Source organism: Passer domesticus, chromosome 1, assembly GCF_036417665.1.
Source record: "Passer domesticus isolate bPasDom1 chromosome 1, bPasDom1.hap1, whole genome shotgun sequence".
Taxonomy (NCBI): domain Eukaryota; kingdom Metazoa; phylum Chordata; class Aves; order Passeriformes; family Passeridae; genus Passer; species Passer domesticus.
The window spans coordinates 45,049,833-45,064,494 of record NC_087474.1 but is presented as its reverse complement, the minus strand read 5'-3'; the positions used below and the strand labels follow the sequence as shown (position 1 = coordinate 45,064,494).

The 14,662-nt window shown below is 46.0% G+C and overlaps 2 protein-coding genes and 1 non-coding gene across 4 annotated transcripts in view; 1 reads left to right on the top strand and 2 right to left on the bottom strand.

Moving 5' to 3' along the window:
* Positions 1-6,806, bottom strand: part of SACM1L (SAC1 like phosphatidylinositide phosphatase) — a 29,499-nt gene extending 22,693 nt beyond the window's left edge. Inside the window, exon 1 of one of the 2 annotated variants that reach the window (XR_010361226.1) lies at positions 6,637-6,806. Coding sequence is in view for 1 of the 2 variants with exons in the window: in XM_064417802.1 (XP_064273872.1) it covers positions 6,637-6,695 (59 nt within the window). In the remaining variant the exon portion in view is untranslated. The remainder of the gene's footprint in view (positions 1-6,636) is intronic. The other variant, XM_064417802.1, reaches the window with a different exon arrangement.
* Positions 6,807-6,956: 150 nt separating this feature from the next.
* On the top strand, positions 6,957-7,029 carry TRNAR-ACG (transfer RNA arginine (anticodon ACG)). Its single transcript has one exon. It is a non-coding gene; the product is annotated as a tRNA-Arg (tRNA).
* Positions 7,030-7,899: 870 nt separating this feature from the next.
* Positions 7,900-14,662, bottom strand: part of LIMD1 (LIM domain containing 1) — a 32,776-nt gene continuing 26,013 nt past the window's right edge. The window contains exons 7-8 of the mRNA XM_064417590.1: positions 14,113-14,181; positions 7,900-13,149 (exon numbers count right to left, since the gene is read on the bottom strand). Coding sequence (XP_064273660.1) covers positions 13,012-13,149; positions 14,113-14,181 — 207 coding nt within the window. The 3' untranslated portion in view covers positions 7,900-13,011. The remainder of the gene's footprint in view (positions 13,150-14,112; positions 14,182-14,662) is intronic.

The window sequence follows — 14,662 nt, the reverse complement described above, 5'->3', positions numbered from 1 at the left end:
CATGTGACAGAAACATCCCTGCAGACACCAAGGTCGGGGCAGAATGAGGCAGAAGGTGCTCCAGGAGCTGGAGCAGAGATCCCCCTGCAGCCCCTGATGTGAGGCAAAGCTGTCCCTCTGCAGCCCATGGAGGTCCATGGCGGAGCACAGATCCACCTGCAGCCCTTGGAGGGCCACAACAGAGCAGGGTGATGCTGGTTAGAACAGGGTACTAGTAACACCAATCTTGTAGGTTTAAGGAGAGCAAATACTGAACTGAAAAAAATCCACCAAACAACATAATACAACCAACTGTAAAGCAATTAATAGTTAAGTGTTCATTAGATAATTTAATTTCATTATAGTCTATGGGTCCTAAAATAGGAAACATATCTACAGTATTTCCTTTGTAAATCAGCATCCTTAAATCTTTCATGTACACATATTAAATGCTTACTCTTTGAAAATAAAAACATCAAAGTAAGAAATATAAACATGCAGTTCACTGAACACTGAAGCCTTAAAACACCTACTTTACTTCCATTGCTTCTGTTTTTGATGACATGCTCATGTGTACCCCCACTCTTTAGGGGAGTTTCACGGCAATAACGGGAGCTGTCTTTATGGCAAAAAGCAAACAAGCTTACACAGACAGAACAGGGGCAAGACAAGCTTAAAGCCATCTACAAACCCTAACTTTGTTAAAGAATCTAAAAAGAAAAGAGGATATACTATTTATGATGCAGTCAGAAACCTATTGCTAACTGGCAGGAGGCAGCAGGACACATTTTTTCCACAAGAGAAAGCTGCAGCTTATTGGTTTAGTTGAATGCTTGTCTTTCTCTGGGATGTCAGCTGACACACAAGATTCCAGCTAAAACAACAACTGGGAAGAGACTGTGAAGTTTAATATTGCACCTGTTCTGCCATTAACACAGATACTTATGGACTCTTAATTCATCTGAGCATCTCAAGCAAAATACATTGAAAAATACATTAACTTATCGGGTCGCAAACAAAGTGTTGAGAACTACAGTTTCAGTTTTTGAACACTCTCTATGAAGAGCACAACACGTGACTGTACAGAGCACAAAAAGCATTTCCATCCATGACAATATTTTTTAAAGCCTCTCCTTACATTACAAAGTGCAACATGGCCATGACACTATTACAGTGACACTATTATAGAGATTCACACGCACATTGGTTAAAGCCTGTTTTTAACCAACTGAGAAGCAGCTTGCAAATCTCAAATAATTGTCATATAAACAAATGTTTTCTTTACCACATGCAAGAAAAACAACTTCTTGCTGAGGAATAAGAAGTCTTTTATCTCAATAACCCCAAACTGAAAAGAAAACGGAGAGAATTAGAGCTGCCACTACAAATGATGCTGGACTCTCATTGTGTGTCATATGCCCCACTTTGCTAGATCACATCCCAGCATTTCTCTCTCTCAAATCCTAGACCACATTACTTCCTGCCACTACCACTGCTTTTAACAACTTCATGATCTTCATTTCCTTTTACACAATGTCTATAGTTTAAGAGAAACTAGAAATTTATGTTTCACATTTATTCAGTCCTCCTTCCCATGGCTCTCTCCAGGACTGAATTTGGTGACAGAAGACTCCTGGAGAATGTAAGGCAAGTCATCCCTGGTTTCAGCTCAACGGACCAAAAAGGCTTCAGCAGCTTGCAGCAGTCTGAAACAAAAATGTTGTTGACTCTTGAGAGAGAGGAGAATCAGGGGCTGGAGGAAATGAAGTTACCAATCTACAAAGTTGACAGAACTTGAACAAATACTACACTCTTGGGATCACCTTTAAAAACTGCCTTAAATAAAGCTGTGCAACACAAACTGGAAAGCCTAAGGCCCTGCAAGATATTGAATTTGTGCTTCAGAAGAAGTGAGATAATTAGTGCTCTACAAAATCTTCAACAGAAAGATGATTCACTTAGTCCTTGCTTCATTTGTGCAAGAAGTTCAACATTTCCTAAAATATAGTTGATGAAGAGGCCAAGACTCCAAGCAGTTCCAGCCCAAGTGGTGATTTACAACTTCACCAATTACCAGAACTAGCTAGTAGTCTCATTCACACTTAAATGAATTTTTCTATCCTAACATTGCTAGAGTCAAGATGATTGCCTCTCACTTGTCTTTCAGAAAGGAAGCTGATGAACACAGCATGCAAGAATAGGTTCATCTCCAAACTGTACTCACCAGCAAGCCTGTATGTCTATCACAAGTTTAGACAGATAGCACACATGCTAATTTTAATCATCTGACAGGGAGATAGTAAATGGTGAAGAAAGGATCATTCACAATTAGAAATTCCAGATTAATTCTACTCTTTTAATGAAATAGGGACAGATAAAAGTCCAGGTGACAGTATTATATCAAACATCAGGAAAGCAGTATATAGAAGCCATAGTGCCTGTAGTTATGTTTAGAACTGGTTTTCATACACCCAGCCACATTCTGGTTTTGTGTAAACTTCATACTTGACAGTGGAGCCTGCCTGCTCCTCAGCTACATTGTCACTGCTGTCTAGAACCATACAAGACATCAAGAGCTCTCACCACCTTGCTTCCCTTAGAACTTAACAGCACGTCAAATCTTCACAAAATTTGAGTCCTTCCATTTCCTTTTTTTTTTAATTAAAGGAAAACTGACCACCATTATAACAAACTATTTCTCAGTATTGCTAAAGAAAGGAAGTGATAAATGCAAATATTTTATATTTTGAGTATAACTCGCATTACTCAAGAGAAGAAGTATGAAAGAGATGCAATAACCAAATTCCCATTTCAAATATTACTGAAGGTGACTTGTATTTCAATTTTATAATCTTCTACAACTGAAACTGTGTAGATTGATGCAAGAGATAATGCAACTCAGTAGATTTCATTCCTACAATTCAAAGTTGCAGGAGAAAAGTATCGATTCCCAATATAACAGAAACATTAAAAAAAAAACCACAACAAAAAAGCACAAACCACTGCTTGCTTACATCAAGTGTAAAGTCAGATTCATTTACAGTTGTGAGATAATATTTCTTTCGTTTGTGTATTTGTTGTGAAGTTTCACTTCCTTAGTTACGTTATAAAGCAGCACTGTGTATCATACAGATGATGCACAGTTGCAGCCCACATTTTAATTAGGCTGATCTTACACACAGGAATATTCCTGTGTTCAGATACAGCATGAAAGAGGACCCAGCATGCTCTAATGGCCACTAAAGATAGTGCTTCACTCAATATCACTTAAGCCTTCTAGGCCTCAGCAGCCAAATCCTTGCTTCAGTAATTGATTATTTCACCATAAATACTTAACAGTGCTCTAATGCAGGAAACTCTTTGATGTCAGCCTCTGAATACTGTAATAAAGCAACCCAGAAGCACACCCTGTACTGCACCGAGATGCATTTGGGATCTTGAGCACAGCAAACTGCTCTGCAGTGAGATACAAGATGATAGTTTATGCAGAGTCCCAACAGTATGTTAAGTAACAGAGCTAACACACTGGTGGTTTCAGCACTCCAGAGATTCCAGATTTTCTAGGTGAGCAGGTGTGCTAATTATATGTCTCCCATAAATATTACTCCTTGAGCAGAAACAGCTCAAGGAATTGGAACATCTCCCATACAGCAGTAGTTGTTGCAGGGAGAAAAACCCCAGGATTTAGAAAACTAATGGAAATACCATTTAAAAACAAAACAGAAAAGGCATGTATTAAAGGCCTAGCTACATAGGGTCTATTTCCAGTGAAGTTTCACTCTAGATAAAAACAATTTACTGCATAAGTTGATGTCCTGCTCAACCAACATCCCTGAGCTTTACCATGGCAGTTACATAGATGGAGCAGGAAGAAAGAACACCTACAAATCCCTTTCTGGAAGTGTTATTGAAACCAATGCCCTTTTAGACCTCGCCCCAAACACACACGAGTGGAAGGCACTGTGTTCAAGTGCAGTGGCTACCAAAGACTGACAAGGACTTTCACAAAGCATGTGAGGCAACCTAACCATGGGCAGGAGGAGTTAAATCTGAAACACGGCTAGTGTCATGGACCCACAGGATACTGAGAAGGCTGTCAGCAAGGTAAGTCTTCATCCAAACAAAAGAAAAAAAAATATTTTAATTGAGCCAAAACAACAGCCAGCATTTTCTCTGTTCTGCAGACACCTTTAACAATCAGGTTTTATATATTAACTGAACCAGCATCTCCACTGCCAGTTGTGGATGCAACACCTGCAAAAGCTGTTTGAATTTTACAATTTATTCCTGAGGCGACCAGAAAGTGTTAATTAAATATAGCAATGACAGAGGTGACAAGTATGGATAGCAGTTTTCAGGTTCATAGTTTTCCCCATAACTGTTGGTGTAACTCAGTAAGTTCCACAAGCAGCACAAATGCCAGACATCAGCACTTTTACTGTTACCACCTGAACGTGCCTGATGACACTGGCCAAAGCACAAAGGGCGTGAACCCCTACTCAGATAAGGGGAGAATACAAGGGGTTTGTGTTGAGAGCTAGAACCTGTGGCTGGGTGTACAGAACGGGGCCCTGCAGAGCATGGCAATCAGGGAATCTCCATACAGGACCAGCTGACTACCCAGAAAAGTTAGAGTTGCAGAAGCTGACCCAATCATCATGACAGTGAGTAATCAGTTAAAAAGCCAAACCCAAACACTGCCACTACTAAATCCCCAAACTGAAGTCTAGCCTGGATTTTTCATGAGAACATTCTCCTTTGACCTTGACAAGCTGGTAGGTTTGACTCATCACCCAAGTTACAGCCCTGTATCTTCAAATGCTTGGCAGAAAGGCTGCAGCCATTATCACAACTTGGTGTAATGACAAGAAAAGAAAATAAGCTCATTTCTCAGAGCACAAAACAATTCTGTTTTCATGTTGATGAAAAAACTCATGTTAAACTACATCTGAGACAGCCTTGTTCTAAAAAGATCAAAGCTCACTTTTAGCCAAGATTAAACTTTGAATGAGAGAATTTACTAGCCTGTATCCAGAAAAGTGCTTTTACTGGAAAAAACTCTCAGTAAGAACAACTGTGCACTACAAGTCACACAGCTGCTACTCACACAACTCGCCTTTGCTCCTCTGCAGCCAAAAAGATCACAAGTGTAAAGAAAGACAAATACTGCTAAGGTGACATGAGGAGAAGAAAAAAAGGCAGAAAAAAAAAAAAGCTTTCTGCCAAGTAAAGTTTTCCTGCCATCACTGATGATGTTACTCCTCAGCAATGCTCCATTATCTCCAGGGTCGGTGTACCCTCACATACTACCTAACCAAAACAAGAAGCCTGCTGACTTTGAAACACATAACAGCATTATGGCAAGCTGTTTATACAGACCTCCAAAAGATCTGTTTGCTCTGAATCCAAAAGATGACTGTCAAATGAAACTTAACAGAGCATAAAGTACAGTTAAATCAGGCTTAAGAGTCACTTTCAGATATTGCTGCCTGAAAATGGCATCAGCAACTCAATTATGGCGCTTCCAACTACTGTTTAGAGGTCAAAAGCCTGGGAATGCCTTTAGGACATACAAAGACACTTCACTTTTGGCTTCAGACAGTCATGAAGAGTCTCATGCTCAGAGCAATATCCTCGGGAGTTTGAACCGGTGTGAGGGTTTATAATGGAGATGACTCCTGAAGTGTTAACTTTGCACTGCTTTCGGTTATGCAACTTCTGCTGCTGTACTAAAGGCAGCAAACAAACATCTGGCATACGTGTTCAAAGGGTTACAGCCTCCACTAAAACATTTTTGTTTTAATAATAAAATTATACTGTGTAGTGAGAACAATTTATCTGCAAAAGTCACAGCCGGCTCTGCACAGGAGAGTCCCGAAAGTTCAGTCATCGACTGGCATCAAAACCATCACTCACGACAAAAAAACCCATTTGTGTCACGAGAGAGCGATGGACAAGGGAACGCCTAGGGAACCTTCTGCTGGCGAGCGGCGCTGCAACCCCCAGCAGTGCCCGAGCCGGAGAGCAGCACCCCGCAGCACGGGGGCACAGGGCTGGCAGGGCTGCAAGGCACCGCCGGAGATCGCCTGGCCCAGCGCCCCTGCCCAGGCACGGTCACCCAGAGCAGGTGACACAGGAGCGCGGCCAGGTGGCTTTGGAACGGCCCCAGAGACGGAGCCTGCACAAGCAGCAGGCAGCCCAGGCTCCCGACGCCAAGGGGAGCCCCGCGGGCATTGTGCGGGCATTGTGCGGGCATTGTGCGGGCACCGATCTCCTGGACACGCGGGAGGGCAGCGACACACACACACACACACACACAGACACACGCACAGACACACACACGCACAGACACGGAGCCGCCCGCCCGGGAGCCGCCCGCCCGCAGCGCGCTGGGACGGACGGCGACAGCGGACCCGTGTCCGCGGCCAAAGTCCTCCCTCCTCGCCCTCCTCCCCACGCAGCCGCCGCCTCAGGCCGAGCCCTTCGCGGTGAGGCGGCTGAGCGCGGGAGCCGGGACGGCAGAAAGGGCAGAGGACGGGCCGGGGGCGGGCGGGGACGGCAGGGGACGGGTGACCGTCGCTCCACCGGCGGCTCCTCCCTTCCCTCCTCTTCGGCAGCTGCCAGACCGCGTCTCCCTGGTCCCGACGGGTCACTCACAGCTTCAGGCTGGCGTAGGCCGCCGCTGCCGTGGTTCCCACCGGTGCCGCCGCCGCCATCCGTCCCCTCGGGCTGTCCCCGGCCGCCGGCTCCGCTCCGACCCGGCCGCTCCCTCCCGGCCCGACTGACGCGTCCCGGGGCCGGAGCGACGGGGCCCCGCTCGGGACAAACCTCCGCGGGCGCGCTGGCGAGCCCAGGGCCGGGCACCGCCTATGGCGAGAGGGGGCGGAGCCGGGCGGGCTCACCGGCGCCGCCATTGGCTGAGGCAGCGCGAGAGAATCGTACTGAAGTGCACGGGGGCAGCAGCTGGTGTTCGAGCAGGGCCAGTGGCGCAATGGATAACGCGTCTGACTACGGATCAGAAGATTCTAGGTTCGACTCCTGGCTGGCTCGGCTGCTCATTTTTCACCGCTTCCCATGTTTTTCTTTTTTGTCTTTTGTGCTTTCAGCTGAGGATGGTGGGTGAGCAGTTCCAAGCTCTCTCTGCCTGCAGGCCCCCCCAGTTCTGTACATGCCCACCGCTGCTACATCTTTGCCCCCAAGGTGGGGGTTTCCAAATCTCCCAGGGTCGGGCGGTGTTACAGGGCTTCCTGCCCTTGGCAGCCCCCCAGCTCGGGGACAGCTGCTGTCCACCTGGCCGCCCTTTCTGATCCTGCAGGGAGCAAACCCGGGGCACCTCCCGGCCAGTTTCCCACAGGATCCAGGGTGGGTGTCATGCCCCAGGTTTGGGCAGCTTCTTGCTCCAAGGAGGGATCTATAATTAGTTATTTCTATTTATTTCCTTCATTTTAGCTGATAGCTCCAAGCTGCTGTGGTGCTGCTTGGCCAACATCTAGTCTTCGGGCATGAGGCATCTGGTAGCTGATAGCAGGGACACCATGGGAAGATGGGAACACAACCCAAAACCCTCAAGGAACCCATCCCCACCAATGCTGCAAAGGAGACTCCCTTGGGAAGTCAATGCTGGGGTCAGAGCCTGCTCCCACACGCAGCACATCCCTCCCCAGACCCTCAGTCTGGGACCTGGGCCTCCCCAGAAGGGTGTCAGACTCTGATGGAGCTGCAGCAAATACCAGATGCCTGCAAAGGACTGGAAATTCCCAGTGAGCCTCACTGAGGTGGTTCTCCCCACCCTCAGCCACTGAGGTGGGACACAGGAGTAAGGAAGAGGTTGGGAAACCATCATTTCACAGCATAACTCCCCCCACTATGGACTGTGGGCAATGACAGTCATTGTAAGTTTAGGAAAGACTCGACTCTGAGTGTTGCTTAAGATACTGTGTTTAATCACTGAAATCACAAGAGGCCAGTGGCTTCGTTCTGCTAGCGGCCTCCATTCTTTATAAATACTTAACAGCACAGAAGAAAAGAGGGCTGTGTTCACAGGACGCTAAGGTTAGTTACACCAGCACAAATCCTAAAATACTCTCTCCTGGAGCCGAGCTTTGAAGGAAACATAAAATAACTAGTACCATTCAGTATCGTTAGGCAGGCTCTGGATGTGCTTTCTGGCTGCAGAAAAGCAGAGCCTGGGGTGTGAGCTTGGCTCCCAGCCTGGCCGTGCTCCGCAGACCCGCTGCGTGGGGAGCAGGGCTGGGCTGGCAGCTGCAGCCCTGTCATCCCAGGGCCACAGGGCATTCCTGCCTTTACAGGGCTCTTTGCCGTGGATTTACACGTGGGACAGTTTCTTCCCATCTCCTGTCGTGTCTGAGTGGGTTGCAGATGCATTGCCACAGCAGCTTCTGGCTGCCCCGGAAGAAAGCAGGGTAAGGATTTTTATTGCTCAGGAAAGCTTTGCTCCTCCGTAGGAAAAGGGTGGGTGAGCACTTCCAAGCTCTCTCTGGGCTCGTGACAGGAAGACGTCTGCCCAGCCAGCTTCAGGGAGGACAGCCAGAGCCACTGCAGCCAGCGAGCAGCAGGACACAGAAATTGAGACGAAAAATGATCTCACAAACGCTGTGCCATGATGAGAGAGGCAAAGCCTTTCCCAAGCTTCTCCCAGTGGCACAGGCACTCACAGACAGGATGGGGGAAAGGGATGTGTACCTGGTCATAGCCCTTCCCTGCCTGCAGGTACTGACTCCAGGGCTATTTCCCAGCGATGAAGCCTGGGTCAACTTGGCATTACATTCATGCACAGAAAGTTGCTTAAAAGGCACCTACAAGCACTTGGCATGGGCACAGAGGTGTGAAAGGCAGGTGTGCCACGGGCAGCACCTGCCACACATCATGTGCATGGACACAACTGCACACATCACCCCAAAAGCCAGGACATAGCAAGTGGTCAATGCCCACATGGGATTTTTTTCCCAAAAAAAAGGATAATCCTTTCTTTGGAATGGCTAACCAGACCCATGCCAGCTCTTGGAAGCCCAGTTTCCCCCTTTCAGGGCTGCCACCTCACACCTGATTGCTGATGAAACTCCATCACTTAGAGACTAAGCAGCTATTCACTTGGTAGTACAAAGATCTAAAAAAAAGCATTTAAACCTTGAAAGACTGGGAATACGTTTTAAAAGCCCTCAAATGAAATTCAGAAACTGAAGAGTCACAGATCTTTTCAAATGCTCCTTACCAGAGTGTTAGAAACTGCTGTTCCCTGTGTTTTAACATCAGGGCAGTTTCCCAAAATGCTTTGATCACAGGTGCTTCTTACATTTTAAATTACACAAAAATGTCTGCTGCTTCTGCAGCTGGGGCTTTCCCCTGGCTCTTATGCAAAAATCCCTATTTAAATGAGTTTCTGTATTTTAAGCAATAGAAATTTAACAGCATGATCTGAACGAAAAAATCTTTTAAGCTCTGATTCCTGAAAGCAGGCTTCAGGGAATTCACTTGAATAACTATTTGCATGAGAGTTACTCATTAACAGCACAATGGGACTTCCAAGGATCCCTTAATTTAAAGCCAGGCAGAAGAACTTGCTGGGGGAGGAACCAAGACTAACTTTTCATAGCACGTTTCCATAGCTTCTTAATAAATTAAAAGGCAACAAGATTCATGTGAACAGCAAAACTCAATGTGCATCAGCCAGGAGATAGGTGGAATTTAACATGTTTTTTGAAATTCTTCTGAAGAGGACACAAAGCCTCACAGCTCCAGCTCCAGAGCTGTGGTTCTCCCTTTGGGGGAGCTGCCTGAAGGCAGGCAGTGGGGGCTTGCAGCTCCACAGATGCCTGGTGGAGGGTCGGGAGGAGAAGGTTCCCCCCTGTGCCAGACCCACTGTCAGGCAGCTGCAGAGCTGGGGAGAAGCTGGGGAAAATCAACAGGGATTCAGACACTCACAGCCTGGGAGAAATAATACTGAGCTTAAAGGAATTCGAACTCCCAGAGACAGAAGCAGTGCAGGTTAGCACACAGAGGGGTGCAGGGCAGTGCAGTAGATGCTTTAGCTTCAAAACCACAAGCTCACAGGCTCCTTTTTCAAGAACTTCACACTGTCGCTTCCAGCTCTTTGTAAATACAGGAAAGGAGAGTGTTAGCATTTAATAATTTATAGGGGACCTTAAAACTGGAAGTAGGGCAGCCTTCATTTCCCCAGTGCTGAGGGATACAGCATGGCTCACAGGAGTAAGAAGACACTGTGTGCGAGCAGAGGCCAAACTCTCTTGGTGATGCAAAGAGGGCTCCTGCAAGACATCTTGCCACAAACTGCCACCCTTGAGGCTTTCCATGAAGGAAAATTGTCCTTCTCTCCATTCCCTTCTTTCCTGCTTATTTTGAGATTTTGGGGAAGGCTGCAAGGGTGAGACAGAAGTTTAAACTGCAGTTTAAAAACACAACACCAGTCCCACTAGTGTTTTCAGATCTTTACAAAATAAAAGCCAAAAATGTGCACAAGGGCTTGATCTAAAAAATCAAGAGGTAGCAAAAGCATGAACTACACAGCAGCTGGTCTTTCAGAGACAGCAACAGATGACCAAGGCAAGTGTTTCTAGCTCACTTCAAAAAACCACTTTGGTATCTCATTGCCTTTACTGCCAAAAGCAGCCCAAGGCACAGAACCACCTGGCCAGGACTATTTACATTATTTACTAGGGATTGTGAGCTGGTGTTATTTTCCACCTCAGTCCTGAGATCACAGTCACACCTTGAACACCCCCTCCCTGCTCCAGCCTAGCTGTGCTGCAGGACACAAGCTGATGGGATGCACTTGGGTGAGAGCACTATGAGACCTCCCTGGCTGTTGTTGCCCTTGATACATCCTGCTTGGATGCAGCACTGCTTACATTTTGTGTCAGCTCCCATCCCCTTCCTAACCAGCATTTGGAGGCTAAATTTAAGGCTCCAGGAGGGTTCACATATTTGGGGTCAATTTTACCTCCTCTAAAATCACAGGTAAAACTCTCAGAAGATATATTTCACAGTGCTAAAGTGCCCTCTCTTGAGCTTTCAGTCACTCACTGAAGGGATTCACGTCCCCAGGAAAAATGGTGCCACAGAGCCAAGCTACAGCAAAGATCTGGATGGCTTCCAGGCAGGACCAGCCTCCAGCCGTGAGCTGTCATTCTCATCCTGAAGAGCAGTGGAAACAGGGAGAGGCACTTGCAGCTGGATGGGACAGAGGGCTGGATGGTCACTTGGCACCATGAAACTCCATGCCAGGCCCACCAAGCTCCTGAGGCTGGGGCAGTTTTACATTTCAGCCATGGGAAGATGACTTACTGGCACAGGCAGAGACAGGCAACTTGCTGCTACCTGACACCTGTGCTGCTCCAGATGGGCACACGTTGCTGTCTGACTACATCAAGTGAAGTTCAAGCTACATCCGTGCTACTGGAAAAGAGGTTTGGTTGGACTGTAATGGGTTTTCAGCATGGGAACATTTTGGGAGTCCCAGTGCCACGGCTCAGCTAATTTATTGTCATTTCCACACTGAAAAGATCTTCAAGAATGTCATCCCATCCTTTTCCAGTCAGAAGTAAATTTACATCTTCAGCATAGATACATGAGGATTTAACTAATTTTCCACACAAAGAAAGTAGTTAAGATCCCCAACTGCATCTGAGGCTTTAAATTACGAACTTTTTCTTAAACAAAAGTACCAGTACACGAGGGGCTGCACAGCTTTGGTAGGTACAGAACATGCACTGCAGGCACACTTATCGTACATGTAACACATAGGAGGGGAACAGATTTCTTTGACTATAAAGCAGGGAGCGGGGGAGTGGGAGGGTCAAGCAAAGAAACAATTTGCCTTCCTGCTTTCTCAGCAGAACAGAAAGTAAGGGCCAAACACTCTGACCCCTTGCTCAGATAAGCTGTTATTATTCATAGGAGCAAATCTGTTTATGCCAACATACTCATCTGAGTTCAGGTTGTGGAGCTGGGCTCTAAATCCCTGCATGACAAAGCCTTCATAACAATCTCAAGTTCGCTCCCCAGGCTCTGAATAAGCACCACTATGAAATGGCTTTGTGCTGGGTAAACACCATGAAAAGGAATAGCCAGGCTGAGGGCTGAGCTGTGAGGACAAACTGGAAAACTCAAGCAACTGTCTGTGTATGGAGAGCTTTTTTCCCAAGCGAGCTCTGCAAGCAAGAATGAGGGTGGATTTGCCCCATGTCCACACTTTCAGCATCCTGACCTTTCCTTTCCAAATATGATCCACTATTCAGACTCTGACACAGCAGACTGGCCCCTATGTGTCATGCTGACACACAAGCCTGGGCCCCAAGTCATTGCAGTAGCTTAGCCTAGCTTGTTCCAGTTTTTTGTTCTGTTTGAAATGGGATGTTGGCCTCCAGTTCCCAGACAGCATTGCCTGGTTTGTGCTTGGAGAGTTGGTACTCTTACAGCCAGACTTGATACTGGAGTTCAGGGAATTAACTGAAAGGTCTGAGTGTGCCATTTTGCACAGACCCCTTTCTTTTGTTTTTCTAAAGAATTGATATAAACAGAGAGTGTCTAAAAAGCTGGTACTAATAGGTTGGTGTCCTTCAGAGAACCTGGTGAAATGTGCTTTCAGGAAACAGTAGACTGATGGGATGTCCCCGGCAGGCAAGTACGCCAGCCTCTGGCTTTTTAATTGTGCATGGCACGATCTGAGTTCATAGGCACGAGAGCAAATCTTCAGTGCTTTCACTGAAGAATCTTCCAAAATGAGCCCAGAGGAACCTCCAGGTGGCAGAAAATGTCATGTAAAAAGTAAACAGATCTGTTTAGGTAACATGCCACATTCTTGATCTAGTAGATGCGATGCAGCTGATACCCACAAGCATACAAACTTGGTGAATCCAGCAAAAATCTCTCATATCCTTTGACAGGAACATTGCTGACTGGCAAAAAACATGCACAGGAAATCAGCTGGAGGTGGGGAGAGGGGAATCATGTAACAACTCTTCTGTCGCGGCTTTCCAACGCTGGCCACGCTGACTAGTAGTGGTGCTGGTAGGCAGCTGCTGGGGTTGTGCCATTCTCTATGTGTTTCAGGTGACAGGAGTGACAAAGCAAGTGTTCATCCAGTGGGTAGCAGCGATGTCCGTCTTCGTCGTTCAGTTCCATCCCACAGTCCTGCAAGGAGAGGCCGTGCCATTTATTAGAGCTTGTGCTCATCTCCCAGCGTCAGCCGGGGTCTGGCTTCTAGGAAAGTGATTTTGTGACAAGGACAGACAACACCCAGCCAACAGCTCCCTCCTAATAGGTCCAGCATGTACCACAAGAAGAAAAACATCTGACACAGATATTTTGATGGGCAGCCTTGTACAAATATGTTTAAAGCAGTTTTATTGAATAAGTTTTATCCTGCGGTAAGGTGCAACCCTCTGTATTTTAAATATGCTTGTGTCTCCTTACACTGTCAGGTAAATTCACCTCTTCACATTACAGTTGTACTGATGTGAAATCAGATGGCAGAGTCAGGGCCTCTTTCCACTGCATTATAAGCACAGTGAGAAAAAACTATTTATTTTAATTCTCAATACAGAAGTATGGTGGCTTTCTGAGAAACCCTGCACAGAGTAAATGGTTTTTAAGAGCTGGCATCTCCTGGAATTTTTTCTTGTGCAGCCATATCCTTTCTCCAGCCTCAAAGACACATTCATTTCCCATGAGAGTGAAGGTAACTTACACCCCACAGGATCAGTCACCACCTTAGCATTTTTCTACAATCTGACTTGGAAATCAGATACACTGATGTGATCTGGAGCTCGAGGCTTCTGGAAGGCAGCAATAGACCTTACCAAGGCACCATGTTTCCTGCATTAACAAATAAACTGGCAAGTTTGAAAAGCAATAATTAACTTGTTGCCCATAACTTTATGGATAGCAAATGAAATTAGAACCGAAACACATTGCTATAAAAACTTTTGTCCTCAATCTGGAAACTTCTCAGTTACTGACAGAAAGGGTCTCACAACTGCAAGGTTTGAATTGCTCAGCTACTGCTGCTGTAAGGCAGGAGATTTATTTCAATCTTAAAACCAATAGCAGTTATGACTATTAAGCATCCACTCCCTGAGAAAGCTGCTGACCTACCTCGCAGTGATAACATTCCACATGGTAATCCTTGTCCATGGACACAACCCGAATGGTCTCATCAGACCCCTGTGAGCATTTGAGCAAAGCAGAAATTACAAAGGATTACAGCAGGATCAGACACATGCACTCTGTAGATTGCTTCCTGCAACAAAATGAATGTTGAGGAAATGCATTTGGGCAGCTGGAGACCACAAATAAATCCTGCCACTTGCAGTTATTTTTACAGTAAAGCTTCATCATTGACTGACTGCAGATATCCTCTAAAATGTGATACCAGAAGTGTAAAAATGTTCTCTGTTTAACAGTAACATCTATCAGAAATCACAAATTAATGACTTGGCAATTTTAATAGATCACATTTTTCAGCATTGTAAATTAGTTTTGCCTAAGATTCATCTCCAAGTATTAAAATGTGTTAGTCCCAGAGTGGTCACACAGAGGACATTCATGAATACCACCAGCATCTATTGACACAAAGGACAATTCTCCTGAATATAACAGTAGCAGCAGCATAATCCTGCAGGAGATGAAAAAAGCAGCCTGGCTG